Genomic DNA, 17,625 nt, shown 5'->3' with positions numbered 1-17,625 from the left:
GAAGGGGTAATGTTAACTTTCAAGTATAAAAAACCTAAAAATCCTAAATGATAGAGGTGAAAAAGTAATTTTTTAAAATCAAGTTAGTAGAAAAAATTTTGAAATAAGAATAAATTATTTATTTTTAAAATAAAATCTCAAAATTATAATTTTTTTTTATGATAGTAATAACATAATTTAACAGATAAGTAAATATTTAAGTTTTAAGAATATAACAAATGAAAATTTGAAAAAAAAGTAAACTTTGCGTGGGAATAAGTCCTTTGCATATAATTAAATTATTAATTGAATTATTTAAGCTGCTAAAAAATAAAGGAGTTGAATTATTTATTAATTAAAAAAAAAGGAAAATGTCAACACAAATTAATTTTATCCGGTGTCGTATTAATGTGACTAGGTGGGCCTCGAATAGCACTGTAACCTCAAGTCATTTATTAAATATTGTTTTGGGTAATTTTGGAGTCCGTTGTGAGTATTATATAACGAGCCAGTCCCGGCAGGCGAAGGTGGCTATTAAGTGAGCTTCTTTACCTGGTTTAGTTTTGTTAAAAGTTACTGAGTTGAGCCTTTTCTTTTTATAATTTTCTTCCATAACCAGAGCATGAAGAAAGTCGGAGGCTTGAGGCATGGAATCCGACGAGTTTGAAGATTGTAATGATCTATAATCTTTGAAACTTATTGGGTCGTGTGAAGTTTGAGTTTTAGAAGTTAATTTTAGAGTGAGTTTGAAACTGGGTTTAGTTTTTTTATTTTGTTTTTAGTGTTTGATCGTTTAGGTTTGTAATTTGATCGAAATGGAAGTCTTACTGGAAAGTTTTATTGAGGGAGTGTAGGAATAATAATGAGGAATTAGATTGGTTAGAGTTAGTGAAAGTGCAAAGTGGAGTTACTGGAAATGGGTTGGTTACTGCTATGTTCAACGGGGCCACCAATAAAGCGAAGAGCTGGGTTAAGGATAAAACAGGCGGGACGAGGTTCATATCGTGCTAGCTAGGGAAGATTTTAGTGGTAATTTTTGAGTAAATAGCTTTTATGTGTTAGAAATATTTGTGTTTTTCTCTGGAGTTTATCAGATGGGGACTACTGCTTTGAGGCAATTATTCAAGACTTTTTGCACCAATTTATCTTGGAATTATGCTGTATTTTGGAAGCTCAGCCATCAGGCCCAAATGTATGTTTTTATTTTAGTTTGTAAATTTTGTAATTTTTATGCATGATTAACTTATTTCAATCTCGTTGACATGATGTTTAGAGGCAGACTACTTGTAAGATTTACAGTCTTCTTTGAGTTGCTGGTCTAATACTGCATGATGGTTTTTCTTTTATCTCAAATATGTGGAAAATAGGCTTGTTATGCTGGAATTGACTTCTGGGTTTAAATTCAAGTAGGAATTGAAGTTCCTTTTAAAATTGTCTGATATATTTGTTGTTGAGATTTCTAATTACATCATCTGTTGCAAGTATATATATGATGCATACTTTGTCATGTATGGGATACCTTTACAGGATGAAAATGAAGGATTACACACTTTTCCACTATACTGAATTTTTACTGTATAATTTATATATTGTTTTCCTATAAGTGTAGATATCTAGACTTGAGATGCTGATTTGTATAAGTGTGCAAGTTTTATGTTATGAACTAGTTGCATTATTATTTCAGGGTCTTGAGCTGGGAAGATGGGTTTTTTGATTTCCCGAAACCTGTAAAAGTGCTGTCAGAAGACATTTACTGTACCGGTACTGATGAAATAATTTCTTCACACTGTGAAACAAGTGTACAAGATGGTGATTATGGGGGATATTCAATTGGGTTAGCTGTGGCTAGCATGTCAACTCTTCATTATACGTTGGGAGAGGGGTAAGTTCTGTTTGTTGGCCTTTATAAGAGAGCAATGCTATGTGCAGATACTTTTGAGTTACGTGATTAAATGTTACTTTATCTTTACTTCAAAATCACCTAATTACATGATAACATATTATTTTTGTATTAAAAAATGTGCATACATAGTTTTACTGTTTGTAATGACATATACTACATTGTTTCATTCCATTTGTGTTTTATATATTTTATAATTAGTCAAGCAAGGAGCTTCATGGGTCCTTGTTATTGCTTCTTGTGGAATGGAGGTTCTGCTGTTGAACCCTCAAGAAACTAAATTTGAAGGTCACCTGTCACTATATAATTCCTCTCTGCATGTCATCCTCTGTGCTAAAGTTGCAACCTGAACACCTTTCTGATTTGCATCTAATTATGAAGTGAAACTTGGAGCAAATTCCTTGTTTTTTTGGGAAGATTTTAGCTTGCCAAAATGGTATTTATTCTTAATAAAAGGACAAAAATAAGCTGTGTGGTTATAGCTGAGTTCTGTGAAAATTGTTATATGTAATGTCAATTAACTAGGGGTTTTTGTAACTTAACAGGGTTGTTGGAAAAGTGGCAAATACAGGGAATCATCTTTGGTTTTCTAATGATAATGTTTCTAGTAGCAAAATCAATTCTAATTTAGTTCCAAAGGTGAGTTCCTTTCAACAGTTTTTTAATTTTGGGGAGTAAAAATTTTTCAGTTCACATTCTCAAATGCAAATTTTCTATTTACAGTGCCCTGAAGAATGGCTGCCTCAGTTGGCATCAGGTATCAAGGTAATTTGATTTTTCCATATTTTTCAGATCGTATTTGAAACATTGGCAGCTCTTAATAGATGTGCACATGTCCATGTATTGACTCTAAAAATTGATGGGTCAACTGTTTATAATGGTTATGCAGACTATTTTGCTGGTACCTGTACTTCCGCATGGAGTTCTGCAGCTTGGCTCTTTAAAAATGGTGCGTATTCGTCTGGCTGTAATGTTGATTCTTGATGCTGTGATTATGTATAGTGATAGTTCATGTACTTGGCCTACTTCTCTACCTTTGAAGTCTGTGCATGTCCCCACACACCTACATTTATGCGGTGCCATACATGTGATTATCCATAAGCACTTATGCATGCATCTCCTTCCTATAACAGGTCGTGGAAGATCAGTCATTGGTTGCATATATCAAAGATAGATTCATGTTTCACAATACTGGGAGGAATATTATACCTTCCACCTTAGGTAGAGATATCCAAACTCAATCATCATCAGCCCTAGTGTCCGGTATCGTCGATAGCTTAGATAAACCATCAGATTCTACCTTTTGCCCAGCTAAATCTGAAGGTTCTGATACTGTTGAAATTGGTGAGCCAAATAAAGATTTACTGTCAACTTTTGATCAATTTGTGCCACTTTTAAATTTTCACGATGCACTGCAAGTATCTGAGGACCTATCAGGAACTTTCATAAGTGAGACCAAGCCACTGGTTGGATTCAATAAAGAATCAGAATCCTCGGGTTATTGTATTGATGCAGGTGAGATAGAGTTAGCAGAGAGTAAGTTGTTTGGACTGTCTTGTCTGGAAGAAGAATTACAGTTGTATTCTTCATACAATAAATACGATGAGGAAGTGTTTGGAGAATTGTATAGTTATAGTGGAGCTCTGAATTCTTATACTGCTGGAGATACAATGGAACAGCTATTTGAAAACGAGATCCTAAACAATACGATTAACAACAGTTTGGCTGATTTCCTTAGCTTCCCCGAGGATTGTGAGTTACACAAAGCGCTTGGACCAACTTTTGAGAGACATACCAATGAATATTTGTGGAACTCATCTTCCTCAGTGCATAATTCATGTAGCAGCTCAAGTTTGGTCTCCAATGGGAATCTCTCTGATGGATTTGAGCCATCCTGTTTTGCTAAAGAAGGTGATACAGAATATCTCTTGGACGCTGTCGTTGCCAACGTATGTGGGGATCTAGATAATACTTCTGATGTAAGTAATAGCATCAATTCGTCTTTAACTTCATTGGGGCAATTTGTTTCTTCATTGCAACCACAAAGTGAGTATGAGGCAAGTGTGTTGATTGGGGATGATTTGGTCTCCCGGAGGCATTTCACATCCTCATGTAATGCTGGAGAGAGGAATGAATCCTCTCCAACTTCAACAACTATCAAGAGTACAATGAGCACAGTTATTGACAAAGAAAAGCTGGAAAAAGATTCCAAGTTCATGCAGCCTGAGAAGGAATCACAGCCATCCACTGTTAACCAAAAAAGGGCTAAGCCAGGTAGTAACCAAAGACCAAGACCTAGGGATAGGCAGCTGATCCAGGACCGGCTGAAGGAACTGCGGGACCTTGTTCCAGATGGCTTGAAGGTAACGTCTTTCTTGGGTTTACAGTCACTTTCTGTTGTGATCAAACTAAATAAATAAGCTTGCTCTGTTTTTTGGTGGTTTCAGTGTAGCATAGATGGCCTCTTAGATCGAACCATAAAGCATATGCTGTACTTGAGAAGTGTGACCGACCAGGCTGAGAAGTTGAGACAATGGGTGTATAATGAGGTATGGTCTCTGATGATCATTCATGTATTTAATCTCTTTATGAAGCTAAAACTGTAATTCTTGCAGAGGGGTGTCCGCAAGAATTTAAGATCTTCTGAAGCTTCAGATGGAAACCAAAATGGGACAACTTGGGCCTTTGAATTGGGAAACGAATTTTTGGTGTTCCCCATAGTTGTTGAAGATCTTGCATGCCCAGGACAAATGCTTATAGAGGTTTGTTCTATGAACTTGGATCTTATCTTAGAAGCCCTATTGTTAACAAAAAAACAATGCTAATTCCCTCTGTTTCATGTCAGATGCTATGCGATGAGCATTATCTGTTTCTTGAGATTGCTCAGGTGATTCGAAGCTCTCAATTAACCATCCTGAAGGGTGTCATGGAAAACCGATCAAACAACACATGGGCTCATTTCATTGTTGAGGTATTAGACTGTTGTTCTATTTTTATAGCTACCACCCCTGATAAGAAAGTATTAGAAGTAGCAATGACATTGCAATTTTGCACAGGCGTCTAAGGGATTTCACAGGATGGACATTTTCTGGCCTCTCATGCAGCTCATGCAGCGCAAAACTAATTCCATCTCAAGCAAAATTTGACCTGCTAGTGCTACACTTAGATAGCTGTTCTAAATAATCTTATTTCAATTCACAAACATCTTTGGATCGCTAAGTTTTAGAGTGAAGAAAGTAATGAACACCTATCTTGTTGATAGAGTTTTATCATGTATAGAGAGTCATCAAATTTCCACTGCAGTCTACGTTACACTAAAGCTACAGCCCAAAACTAAAGCGTTAACCATTATGTACCTTGCAGTTGAAAAGATAAAGCACATGAAATCAGCAGAATAGTCAAGAGGCTAATTATCCTAAGAAAACTGTCATCTGGTTGTTTACGAAGATAGGAAATCAGAGCTTTGTTTGACCCAGCAATAGTGTGTGCCACCAACCACTTGCAACATTTTGAGGCAGAAATCTGTCCACAGGAACCAGAGAAGGGACGTTGCGATCTGTTGAATCACCCAGACCCAGCTGCAGAGGACAGAATATAGACGGTTGACTTTGTTATAAAACATAAATATATAAATCTATGAAGGGCATTCTAAAAACTACACCTGGCCATACTTGTTCCATCCCCAGCTAAGCACCTGGCCGTCCTCTTCGATAATCAAGAACAGAAAGCATTGTTAAAACTAGAAAATGGCAGACATGATGTTTAATTATCTAATTTCTGGTATTACTAAGTCAACTATGCCAATCATGCAATTCATTAATTTCTAGAAACCCGGCTGTCATACATGACATGACTAATGATTATGAAATGTTGCCGCCGGGAAGTTCATCTTTTTGTTATTGGCAGGCAAGTGAGACAAAACAAGAAATGGCCTCCAGGCATAGATAATGAACGAACATTACTAGTGGGGAAACAAAAACGTTAATCTGAAGCAAAGGCCATCCATGAGTCCACCGGTAGTGGCATGCATGCAAGACATATAATCCAAAGTAAACTTGCTGAAATTTAAATCTTGTGACTTGTTTGGTGCATATACTGTAATTCTCAACTTCAAAACTAAGTGGCTTAAGAATTATTTTATAGGCCATAAGGAAAGTACCAGTTGTGGATTCATACCTGCCAGCATGGCACTATGCCGAGCCCCACAAGAAACTACTTTTGCACGCTTATTTTCCAATATCGGCGCATCCAACAGCTTTGGTTTAGTCTGAAGCAAACATAGAAATCTTTAAGATAATGTCACATATATCAAAAAGCACATTATTATGGCACAAGAAGTTGCTAGAGGTACAAGTTGTACCAGCAATTATCTATCTGCATCTCATAGATGGGTTTTAGTTGAAAAAAGGCAAATGAAATTTACATATCATAGCATTTGACAGTTACCTCGGCTTGGTCAGCACCAGTCCCCAACTGACCGAACTGGTTCCCACCAAAGACATATACACGACCCTCAACTGAGATACACATGGTATGCGACAGTCCAGCAGCAATTCTCTCCACTTGAGTGCCAGTTAAAGAAGACACAGAAGTTGGTCTCAACAGATCATTTGTGCTCCCTTGCCCACACTGGATCAAAGGGAAACCATGAGAGACAATGTTTTAACAATAAAACCCAAATTCTTGATACTATAGCAATAAGAACTAGCTTCTCTAAAAAGCAGATGCACAAGCCCAAGTTCAGAACCAAATGAAAAGTGCCTCTTCAGACAAATTGTTGGATGACAAAAAGTCCAATATTTTCCCTTTCTGAGAGGCCAATTTACCCTTGATATCACCTCTACTGGAGCCTGGGAAAAGGTCTACCACAGGTTGTGGTGCTAGTGACTACAATACTTTATATAATCATATTCAGGAATTGAGCTCTGTCAAGAACTCAACCCAGGAGTTTGTAGCAACAAGGGCTTAGAGTTATTTATTGCAAATCAGGTGCCACAAATCACTCAATGCAAGACAACGAACTAAAATTATATATATCTCACCTGTCCATATAGTCCCCAGCCAAACCTAAGTAGAGCTCCAGTATCTGCAAAGTAAAACATGCGAACGAATTGTTGAAGTTAAAATAATTTCACCAAGAACACATTAATGCCTTCACCATATCCATTATCTCAGTATAATCAGCTAAAATTTCCCCCCAAAGGGGGAAAAAAATGAACCAAAAGTCGTAGTAAATTGATGTGGCTATCTATGAGATAAGGGCATCTGAATAAACAGTACATAAACTATGCTAATACAGTGAATCTTCTTCAATCTCTTGGAAGAACCTCAGAAACATTTTAACAATAAGATGACTAAAAAGTTAGCCATCAAATGCTCACCTGTTATTAGAGCACTATGACGACCTCCAGAAGCAATTCCTTTCACGTAAGTTCAAGTGACCTTTAAAACTTGTGCTGATGAGTCCAATTAATGATCTATCTTTTCCAGAAGTAGCAGACTCAATGCAAGGTATAAGATGAGGAGTTGACACCATTTTTATCCGGGAACCCAAACCTAGCTGTCCTTCGCCTCCATAGCCCCAACCCCACACCTGTCCAATATCTAAAACTTCGGTTAAAAATATGAAGCATCAGGTGTCTTGCTTTACATCAAAAATCTTCCAAAGGCTTCCAACTTCTACAACCTACAAAACTACTCAGGGTGACCACAAAGAAAAGACGGACTTCACCTAAAAATCATAAGTGTCCGTGCAGTGTTGACCCAGGATATAGCTGATTTACCTGATAATACTAATGTGTGGAGCCCACCAGCGGCAACCATTGTGATCTTCACGCCAGGATTCAGAGTTACAGGAGAAGGGGACAGACTAAAAAAATCATCACAGCCCGAGTTTTCAGATTCTTCTCTAGGAGATGATGTTTTTCTCCTCTTTACAATTTCTTCCCCAGCCCTTTTGTTGTCAGAATGAGTTGGTGTCCCACCATTTACGTTTGAAACTAGCGACCCTGAGTTAACTGTTAAAAGTTTTGATCTACATTAGCTTTAAACAATGAGAGCTCCCAGTTTTACATTCCTCGATGCATTGTATTTCAAGAATTTACCTTGCCCAGTAAGTGAACCACTTTGTTTCCCTATCACATCCTTCTGAGAAATTCCACCGGTAGTTAAAAAAAGAGGAACTTTACCGAGGGAACACACTCTTTCCAAACAAACCCCAGATCTAAGATAATTTTGAATTAAAAAGATGAGAGAGAGAGAGAGAGGGAGAGGGAGAGGAATATTTCTGGAGAATTATAAGGGAGAGAGAGTGTTATCAAAGATTGTGTGAACACAACAGCTTTAGAAAAGTAGAAACCTAATAAATCACAACCAATTTGCCAATAACCAGTAAATCAACAATAACCAGTAAATCAACAATAACCAGTGAGTTATCAACATCAATTAACCGGCCAAACCCACCAATAAAGAAACCCGTAAATCTTCAAACAACCAAATCATCAATAGTCGAACAACTCAGCAATAAACCAATGAACCTGTCAAAAAATACTAATAAAGGTAATAGTAAAGTTTTAAACAAACAATAAATCACTAGTACCAACAACCCAACAACTTACCAATAAACCAGATAAACCAATGAATTATCAAAGCCATTGAGCCAGTTAAATCATCAATAATGATATGGGCAAACCCAACAACAAATTTATCAGAAGGGCTATCCAGATAACATATTGACAGATTAGTTTATCAGTTACACAATAAACAGTTAGACTTGCTTATTTATACATAATTCGGTAGTACACACATTTAGACTGTTTCTGAGGTACTTAAACTTCTGAGTTAGTAGAGTTTTAGTTAGAATATCACTCTTTTGAAGATCACTAAGTACATATTGAATAGCAACATTCTTGCCAGTGTCTTGGTCTTTGATATGGTGGACATCAATTTTAGGGTGTTTTGTACGAGCATAAAACATAGGGTTTGATACATTGACATTCTTATTAGCACACCAAATGCTTGTAGGGGCATAAAAATTTTACCCAAGCCAACTCTGTTGCAGTATGAGTGGGAGACCTATACTCTACTTCTGTTAAAGATAAAACAACTACTTTTTGCTTCTTTTGACACCACTGAATAAGACTTTCACCAAGAAACAAACAGTTGCTAGTGATGGATTTTCAATCATGATTGTTGCTTGCTCAATTAGAATAAAAAACACATTTGTAGTTGCAATATAGAGCTAGGTTTGAAACATAAGCCAAAGTTTATAGGCCTGTAATTGTAATTGAGTTAGACATTGTAGAAGTTGACTCAATTCATTTACTCAGAAGACAATGTTAGGTTTGATTAAAGTTAGGAACTGAAGGGCCCCTGTTATGCTTCTATATAGGGAAGGATGCCTAAACGTTTCAATGTTTTTTTGGATAAAGTTTAGTTTCAGTGTTAAAGGAGGTGGGACAAGACTTTGATTCAAGCATATTATCCTTAAGAAGTAAATCCTTGGAATACATAGGCGGCATAAATATAGACCAATTTGGTTTTTAGCCACTTCAAAACCAAGAAACTAGTGTAAATGCCCTAGATTTTTTAGTGCAAACTAGTTGTTCAATTGGGTTATAATATTGTCAATAAGGATTTGTTTTTTTAGTAAAAAGAAATGTTATCTACATATACCAGGACATAAAATATCCTCTGATCAACCTTGTATACAAAGAGACTTGTGTCAACCACTAAGGCAGTGAACCTCCAACTAATTAGAGTTGGCATAAGTTTCTTAAACCAAGCTTTGGGAGCTTGTTTGAGATCATGCAAAGTCTTGTGCAACTAACGTACATAGTTGCCAATACTGCCACTGCAGAAGAAACCCTTTTGTTGGCTAATGAACACTTGTTTACGAACCCTCTAGTTTAGCTAGATCATTATTAAGGTAAACATTGTTTACATCTTGAATTTGGTGGACTTAACTACAAAACTAAAAGTTTCAAAATAGTTCCCACCAGGTGCTTGTTATAATCCCTTGGCAACTAATTTAGCTTTATATCTTTGAAAAGTTTCATTTGGGTTGTGTTTAACTTTGAACATCCACTTACTTCATACTGCATTCCTTCCATCTTTTTAGGGCATTGGAGACCAACTATTATTAGCCACAAGAACATCAAATTTAGCTTTCATTGCTCATTTCCAATTAAGGTTTAAAAAAACTTCAGTGACAGAGGTGGGTTATGATTTTAGTGTTTTGGTGTTAATGTTACATGTATTTAGGTGGAAGGGTGATGAATTTTTGGTTACCGTTGATGTGATGCACTATTTTGGTTTAGGAAAGTTTCTTGTTTAGGTCGTATGAGCATGTGATGTATATCGGCTTCATGTTTTAAGGGGAAAGTTGAGTGGACATGTTCATATCTAGTTTGGGAATCTAGTTGAGGAGCTGTTTGGAATGTGTCTAAATTGTTGTGAGGTAATGTAGGAATTGATGAGGAGATATTACTAGGTTATGGTAAGGCTGTGTTAAATGGATTTGTAAGAAATTTTAGGTCAAACATTTATAGCCTTTAAAGTGGAGATTATAGCTTACAAACACACTTCTTTGTATGGAAACTGAATTTGTTTTTATGATAGGGTATAAGATAATGAAAGGCAGTACATCCAAATATTTTAAAGGACGAGCAATTGAGTTTCTTTTTGAATGGCAATAGAAATGGGGATAAAAAGCCCAAGACATAGGAATGTATGTATAAATCAAGACAACTGATTCTTGAAAAGCAAGCCACCAGAATTTTAGAAGTATACTAGACCGAGCTAACAATGTTGACCCATTTTCTATCATTTTTCTATGTTTTTTTAAAACCCTTTCATTCTGTTGGTGTGTGGGCATAAATGGCTAAATGGAATCCATTGACTTTCTGAATAAGGTATAAGTGATCTTTTTTTTGTTTTTCATCTCTTCCATTAATTTGTAAGCACTTTATTTTAGTGTCAAATTGTTTTTCTACCAGGTCATCTCCCCACCTGTCTCGGAAATACCATTAAGAACTAGGCTCTTCATAAGAAAAGAAAAACCAATTCTGCAGAAACTTTTAACAACATTGATTTGAACCATCAACTATAGTGTTACTTTCAGAAATACCATTGCACACATCAACACATCACCCGTGGACAATAACATGACAGTATTTAATCAGAGGAAAGGACAGAACAATAATGACAAGGTTTCAAACCCGTCGCAGGCCTTACAGTTCAAATTGAACTAACAGAGCTTGGTGGATAGATCGGGTCCAGCCAATTTTTGGGGCTAAGCAGAGACTAGAACCCATTGACAGTGTATCCTCCATCAACGCAATAAACTTGGCCAGTGATATATGAAGCCGCTGGTAAGCACAGGAATGCAACCACCGCTGAAACCTCCTCAGGCTCTCCCGCACGCGAGATGGGAGTACGAGATATTATTCGACTTACAAATTCCTTGCCTACGGGATTTTCCTGATTGAACACAAAATTTACAGTTAGTATAAGCATATTAAATGTGTATATTCAAATGGCAACAAGAGGGTAGTATAAATATATACATACTCCTGCAGCATCGACCAGTGAGGTTTTGATCACCGCTGGTGCAACCGCATTTACACGAATATTGTCCTTTGCCCACTCGCACGCCAAGTTCTTTGTCACTTGATTCATCGCTCCTGAAGAGAAAAAATTTAGTAACTTTCCAACAGGAATAAGAAATAAGAAGAAAAAGAACTGTGCCAACCTTTAGTTGATGCATAGATGGAGCATAACGGTAAACCAGTTACGCCTGCGACTGAGGAGTTGAACACAATGCTTCCATTTTTCGATTCTTTTAGGAGGGGGTGCGAAAGTTGAGACAGATGGTAAGCAGACTCGAAATTGGTAGCCATTAAAGTCGAGAAATCCTCTGCTGTGAATTCTGTGACTTCCTTAACTATAAAAGTTCCGGCATTGTTCACCTAACAAAGTGATCATTTAGGGAAAAATCTCATTACCTTTTAATAATTCTTTTACACAATTTTTACTGTTTATTGTAGAAATTTTTAATTGAACTTCTAATTGTTTGAGAGATTAAGAAGCTACATAATTTATGATATTTTTTGTTTCATTGGTTGATCTTTCAGTTGCCAAACCCTTGGCTGCCACATATAGTAGCAGGTTACAGGTGCTAAGGGAGGAGAGAGGAGGGGAGAGATTGGACCGAATACCTTATTTTTCATTTTTATCTCTATTATAAAAATGATAAAGATTTCATATTATCTATTCATGGGAAAAAATCTTCTCCCTCTAAATACTACTACAAAAATTTCCAATCTCTAACTCTCTAGAAAAAATCTCCTCCTTCTAAACATTAATATAAACACAGTAACTAATAAAATTAATTAAAATTAAAATTAATTTATTATTTCAAATACTATAAATAATATATGATAACTATTTTAATATGTATAATAAAAAATATAAATAAATTTAAAAAATATAAATAATTTAAAATTATAAAGATATATTAATATTTTAAATAAATATATTAATATAAAAAAGATAAAAATAAGGTAGAATGAACAAGACACAGAAAGAATATATATATTCTTATCTCCAGTTATAGAAATCTTTTTCGTTCCCATCATTTTACTAATTCTATCAAAACTCTTTTCCTGCTAAGGTTAGGACAAATTTAGAATCTTAAATTCATTTCGAAATTGCTATCCCTAAATGTTATGTTGTTAAAACTTACAAGGATATTGAGCTTGCCATCAAATATTGAAGAGACAGTTTCCATCAGCTTTTCCCTCTCAGTTCGAACTTTGACGTCACAAACTGAGCCGCTTACTTTTAGCCCCTTATTCTTCCATTCTTGAATTCTGTCATCGAGCTCCGTTTGGTTACGTGAACATGTGTGCACTGTTGCGCCAAATCCAGCTAATTCCTCTACTATAGCATATCTGATGTAGCAAAAAGGTTCAGTCTTAGATAGAATTAACATAAACATTCAGGATTAACAGCCAAGAGAACACTAACCCGATGCCTCTGGTTCCACCGGTGACAAGGGCGGTCATACCCTCAAGTGACCATCTTTGCTTTCTGACTTCCGACATTTTTTCTTTCAATTGTTACTGCAAATTTCTCCCAAATTCTATGTGAGAAATGATAGTAGTTAAATGTAGGAGGCTGATCTGACAGGTAATACGACAACAATCTGCGATACAGTAAGAGTAACATGGCAAAATAAGAGATAATAATTAAAATAGGCAAAATTTGTTCCGCTTATAATTTTTTATGCAAATGTATAGTAGTTTTATTTTTATAAGCAAATTTTTTTATAACTCCAAAAATACCCTCCCAGCCCTGTATACGTAGACGCTGGAAGGAAAACTTGAGTGCGTGAGTGTGTGCGGAGTGCGCGGTGCGCGCAGTGCGTGCGATGCGCCCAGTGTGTGCAGTGCGTGAGCAATGCGCGCATCTTGATTAATATATATAAATAAAGTGTGAGGGTACGCGCGCAGTGCATGCACCGTTTCTTTTATATATATATATATATATATATATATATGTATATATATATATTAAATAATATAAAAAAATATAATAAATAAATATATATATTAAATATTATAATATTTAATATAATATATATAAATAATAATATTATAATATAATAAATATATATAATAATATAATATTTTATATATATATAAAATATATGTATAGTGTACAGTGCGTGTGCAGTGCACGCACTGTACACATACTGTGTAAGCACTGTGTATTATGTACGGTGCGTGCACTGTGTACAGTGCACGTACTGCACATGTACTGTGTATACTGCACGCACTACGCACTCTGCACGTATTCACGCACTCCGTGCGCATTCTGCACGCACCCACGCACTCCGTGCGTATTCCGCATGCACCCACGCACTCAAATCTTTCTTCCAATACTTACGTATATAGGGTTGGGAGGGTATTTTTAGAGTTACAAAAAAATTTGCTTATAAAAATAAAATTATTGTACATTTATCTAAAAAAGTATAAATGACCTATTTTAATTAATATCTCGCAAAATAATTTTAAAAAAACGTGGAGTTGCTCGTGAAAAATGCAGTACAATACAACACATGAGCTGTCAAAAACTTTAAAATGCAATACAATACAGTTAATGACTTCTGTCCATCCAAGATTAAAAAAAGGACATTACCCTTCTTAAATATAATGACAAAAATACCCTTTAATATAAATTATATATTGAATTTAAATTACCAATTCACCTCTCATAAATGTGGTTTGTTCGTCTAATTGCATTGGTAATTTTGATGGATTCCAGTTTTGATGAATCTGCTAATTTTGCAGTTTCAGTCATATTTACGAAACTGTTTGATGGATTCATGCAAAACTTTATACCAAAAGTGGAAGACTTGGACAGAATCAAGTCTGTCAATCAAACAAAATCCACGGGTCATAATGAACCGAATCCGAAGCGAGTCGAGAAAACCCATCACCAAAACCGCTAACACTTATCTATTCCTCCATCCGTAGTCGCCGCCACCATGTCATCCTCCCATATCTTCGCTTTCCCTGAGTCCGGAGCCAAATTGGTGGGTGGGTCCAACCCAACTGGTTGTGTTCTCCTTTCATGATGGAAAATAAAATGAAGACGAAAATGATAATGAAAATGAAAATTTCTGGCTAGGCTGTTCTGAGAGTGAGGGAAAAGATGGGCATTGAAGGAGATGAAAAAAAGGATGGTGATGGATGGACGATGTTCAATGAAGGAGAGAGAGAAAATGAGTCAGTGGTCTTTGAAGAATGAGTGAAAGCTGGAAAGAACAGATAAAGATGCAGAAACTTTTCAGCCGCCAGCATTTATTAAGATAACGTTTAAATTAAGATGATCAAATTTACTTAAATACCCTTTTCACTCACAGATTAAACTGACGTTAACGGCTCATGGGTAGAATTTTGGGTTTTCCAATCAATTAGCCTATAATTTCTCTTTTATGTATTGATTTTTTAGTGTCATTTCCTTAGGTTATTATTGTTATTATTATTTTTTATTTAGTGTAATTGCGTTACGCAATTTCTCTCTTGTTTGTCTCTAGTATTCATCTTGTAAGTTATCCTATTTGTTTATATCATGGGATGTATATAAGGTTAGATTCGAGTTTGATTTTAAACTTTAAGATTGTTCAATTTATAAATCTCACGAGTCTAAAAAATTTGATTCAAAACTATTAAAATAACATCGTTTTAGCCCATATATAACAAAATAATATTATTTTAGTATTAAATTTAGTTCAAAATTAGATTCAAATTTAAACTTTAATCAAACTCCTATCAAACGAATCAAACTTAAACACTTTTGGAATGAATTCGGCAAGAGCTCGAGCTTGACTTCATTAAAATGAGTCGAGCTAGAGTTTAGGAGAGTTCAAACTCTGTTCGATTTGAATCAAACTCTGTTCGATTTGAATCAAACTCTAAATACAAATATGTTAATATAGCTTAGTGGGATTTCAAGGTCAAAGTTGGAGGATCAACCATAAAAATCGAATATGATGCTTGAAGTGTATTAGATCAAAGAATAAGCAGTTGTATGTAGGAGAGTTTTAAAAATTGGGTGAATAAATGGTGTTTTTTAAGTGTTAATTTCAGGTTGTAATTGACAGTTAGTATATTTTGTGTATTATATTTGCTAAAGATGGACTATGTTTAACTTACCCAAAACATGTATAAAATTTTTTTTTTTTTGATAATAAAAAACATTGTCTGTATTTATTGGGTAAATTTTAGGCATAGTGATCATACCTATAACTATTATAGTAAATAAATCAAAATTTTATAAATGTGATAGAGGTTTGAATTCAGATTTTTACCTTAAAAATTTTAATACTCCATTAATTTTGCTAACTCTTGATGTCATGCATATGTAAATTATTGTGTCCATCCATTTTCCTATTTTTCTGTTTTAATTTATTTCTTCTGTGTCTATTGTTTATGTGTGAAGACTAGTTAATATCCAACACAATCTTAGCTTAATTAATAAACCAAACCCATATCATCACTACTGCTCCAAATTTTGCTAGTTCTTCAACAATGGCATAGCTGTTAGATGTACTCAAATTTAAACCCACCAACTCGAAGGAAAAAATATCACAAAAACTGAATTAAAATATCAGCCGAGAGAGCACATTAACCCAATGCCTCTTGTTCCACCACTGACTAGCTTGGTCATACATAAACCAAGTTTTCTTCTGCCTTATCTCTTGGATAGAGATATATTTGTTTTTTAGAATGAATTATTGGGGGGTGGTGGTCCTGGTGGTAGGGCAAATGATATCATTGGTTTTGGACTTACAAGCCTTGTTATTGATCATGGAAAAGGACAGCATTTTCATTGTTATTATCTTGTAGGAAAGGTAATATGAAACTAACTTGGAATTTTAGAGAAACTGATTTGGAAATTAAAATATTTTCATATTGAGATTGTGACTAGATGATGTTAACAGAAGACCTTTTATATATAGAATGGCCCAATAAGTTTTCGGGGTCTACTTTATATTTTAATACATACAATTATGCTCATTTCGGGTCTATTAATTATAAGGCTCGCCAATTTGACAAAAGAAGAAACCTATAATTGGCCAGTTTTGTGAGTTTTATATCTTGAGTGCCCTAATTCAATATGTTGATTCACTTTTCTCTAACATCCTAAAATCGAAACGCCAAATTCTATATCCGGCTATATACCAAATCAATTCGTAATATAGGGAATTAGATCCCAAATAGATTTCAATTTTCTTAAATTAATGCTCAAAATTAGTTTAACAAAGTCTTCTACGGTAAAGTAAAAACCTAGAGTTTTCTCTTAAATGTTTACTTAGGATTATGAAACTTATTTAGAAAATCTATAAAACTAAAGTTGAGGTAATTTTAGGCTAAATTTATGGCTGAAGAAAATACCCCAAATGAGCTAGAATCATCTAGTACCCAACATTTGGGTTCTGGTTTCTGCTTAGAATCAGCCTATATTAGATAAGTTTCAGTTCTAATTTTTGTGGAACTGAAACTGTAAGGTTTTAGTTTCCAACGTCTTAAAAATAAAAATTGTTCTAGAAACTAAAGGTTAGGTGCAAGTTGACATGATACCATTTAAAAAAAACATATTGTAGCAAGAGGACATTGTTTTGTTGAAAAACAAAACAACGACGTTTTAGTAGAAGTTAAATTATTTATTTAATAAAAAAAATAATTTCATGATTATTTAATTAAAAAAATTCCTCCTCAAGGGCATATCTACCATTTCATGATTATTATAGTTATTATTCAGTGTGACATAAATTATGTGTTGATTAAGTATTAAAGTGTAATTTTTAAGCAAATGAATGGTTGCATATAAAGGGTGTACACCTGTTCGTCTAATACCATGCCAGAGTAGTGAATAACGTGCTCGCATAAAATTTTGAAGTGGTGTACAACTGTGCATAATGAGATATACGACTGTGCATATGGTTATAAATGAAAATTTTATATGGTTTATAGAGGGTTCCTAGCTAATTTTAGTTTTTTTTCTAAATTAGAGTCGGTTCCTAAGTTGTTTTATTAAATATGACTGGATTCTAATTTCATTTGTTTTTCTTCTTTGTTTGGAACTAGAATTTATTATTAAAATATTATTATTATTAGATACTTGTTATACTCAGGATTTCTCAACTATATATATGATTGTTTTGTATTAGAAATGAG

The 17,625-nt window shown here is 34.8% G+C and overlaps 3 protein-coding genes and 1 long non-coding RNA gene across 5 annotated transcripts in view; 1 reads left to right on the top strand and 3 right to left on the bottom strand.

Moving 5' to 3' along the window:
- The first annotated feature begins 505 nt into the window (after positions 1-505).
- LOC123202073 (transcription factor LHW-like) lies at positions 506-5,181 on the top strand. The gene is made up of 10 exons (XM_044617796.1): positions 506-1,171; positions 1,664-1,861; positions 2,425-2,518; positions 2,603-2,644; positions 2,769-2,828; positions 3,013-4,242; positions 4,327-4,428; positions 4,495-4,641; positions 4,725-4,850; positions 4,936-5,181. Exons 1-10 carry the CDS (start codon positions 1,074-1,076, stop codon positions 5,023-5,025), a joined length of 2,187 nt encoding a protein of 728 aa, XP_044473731.1. The 5' UTR covers positions 506-1,073; the 3' UTR covers positions 5,026-5,181.
- On the bottom strand, positions 2,575-3,227 carry LOC123202077. The gene is made up of 2 exons (XR_006498916.1): positions 3,089-3,227; positions 2,575-3,003 (listed from the first exon to the last, which is right to left on the bottom strand). It is a non-coding gene; the product is annotated as an uncharacterized LOC123202077 (long non-coding RNA).
- Positions 5,108-17,625, bottom strand: part of LOC123202074 (alsin-like) — a 26,834-nt gene continuing 14,316 nt past the window's right edge. Inside the window, exons 7-10 of the mRNA XM_044617797.1 lie at positions 6,326-6,508; positions 6,056-6,146; positions 5,541-5,584; positions 5,108-5,457 (exon numbers count right to left, since the gene is read on the bottom strand). Coding sequence (XP_044473732.1) covers positions 5,335-5,457; positions 5,541-5,584; positions 6,056-6,146; positions 6,326-6,508 — 441 coding nt within the window. The 3' untranslated portion in view covers positions 5,108-5,334. The remainder of the gene's footprint in view (positions 5,458-5,540; positions 5,585-6,055; positions 6,147-6,325; positions 6,509-17,625) is intronic.
- The window catches only part of LOC123202076 (tropinone reductase homolog), an 18,458-nt gene continuing 11,802 nt past the window's right edge, over positions 10,970-17,625 (bottom strand). The window contains exons 1-6 of one of the 2 annotated variants that reach the window (XR_006498915.1): positions 12,908-13,085; positions 12,624-12,831; positions 11,631-11,847; positions 11,450-11,562; positions 11,097-11,359; positions 10,970-11,062 (exon numbers count right to left, since the gene is read on the bottom strand). Coding sequence is in view for 1 of the 2 variants with exons in the window: in XM_044617800.1 (XP_044473735.1) it covers positions 11,183-11,359; positions 11,450-11,562; positions 11,631-11,847; positions 12,624-12,831; positions 12,908-12,984 (792 nt within the window). In the remaining variant the exon portion in view is untranslated. Of the gene's footprint in view, positions 11,360-11,449; positions 11,563-11,630; positions 11,848-12,623; positions 12,832-12,907; positions 13,086-17,625 lie in introns of those variants that run through there. The other variant, XM_044617800.1, reaches the window with a different exon arrangement.

The sequence above is a fragment of the Mangifera indica genome, chromosome 18 (genome assembly GCF_011075055.1).
Source record: "Mangifera indica cultivar Alphonso chromosome 18, CATAS_Mindica_2.1, whole genome shotgun sequence".
Taxonomy (NCBI): domain Eukaryota; kingdom Viridiplantae; phylum Streptophyta; class Magnoliopsida; order Sapindales; family Anacardiaceae; genus Mangifera; species Mangifera indica.
This window is presented reverse-complemented; position numbering and strand designations above follow the sequence as displayed.

Bases quoted from the DNA above. Each gene is read 5' to 3' on its own strand.
- LOC123202073 (XM_044617796.1), top strand. From the start codon at position 1,074: ATGGGGACTACTGCTTTGAGGCAATTATTCAAGACTTTTTGCACCAAT. The intron at 2,829-3,012 runs GTGCGTATTCGT...TTCCTATAACAG, and splicing joins AGCTTGGCTCTTTAAAAATG to GTCGTGGAAGATCAGTCATT. The intron at 4,429-4,494 runs GTATGGTCTCTG...TAATTCTTGCAG, and splicing joins GACAATGGGTGTATAATGAG to AGGGGTGTCCGCAAGAATTT.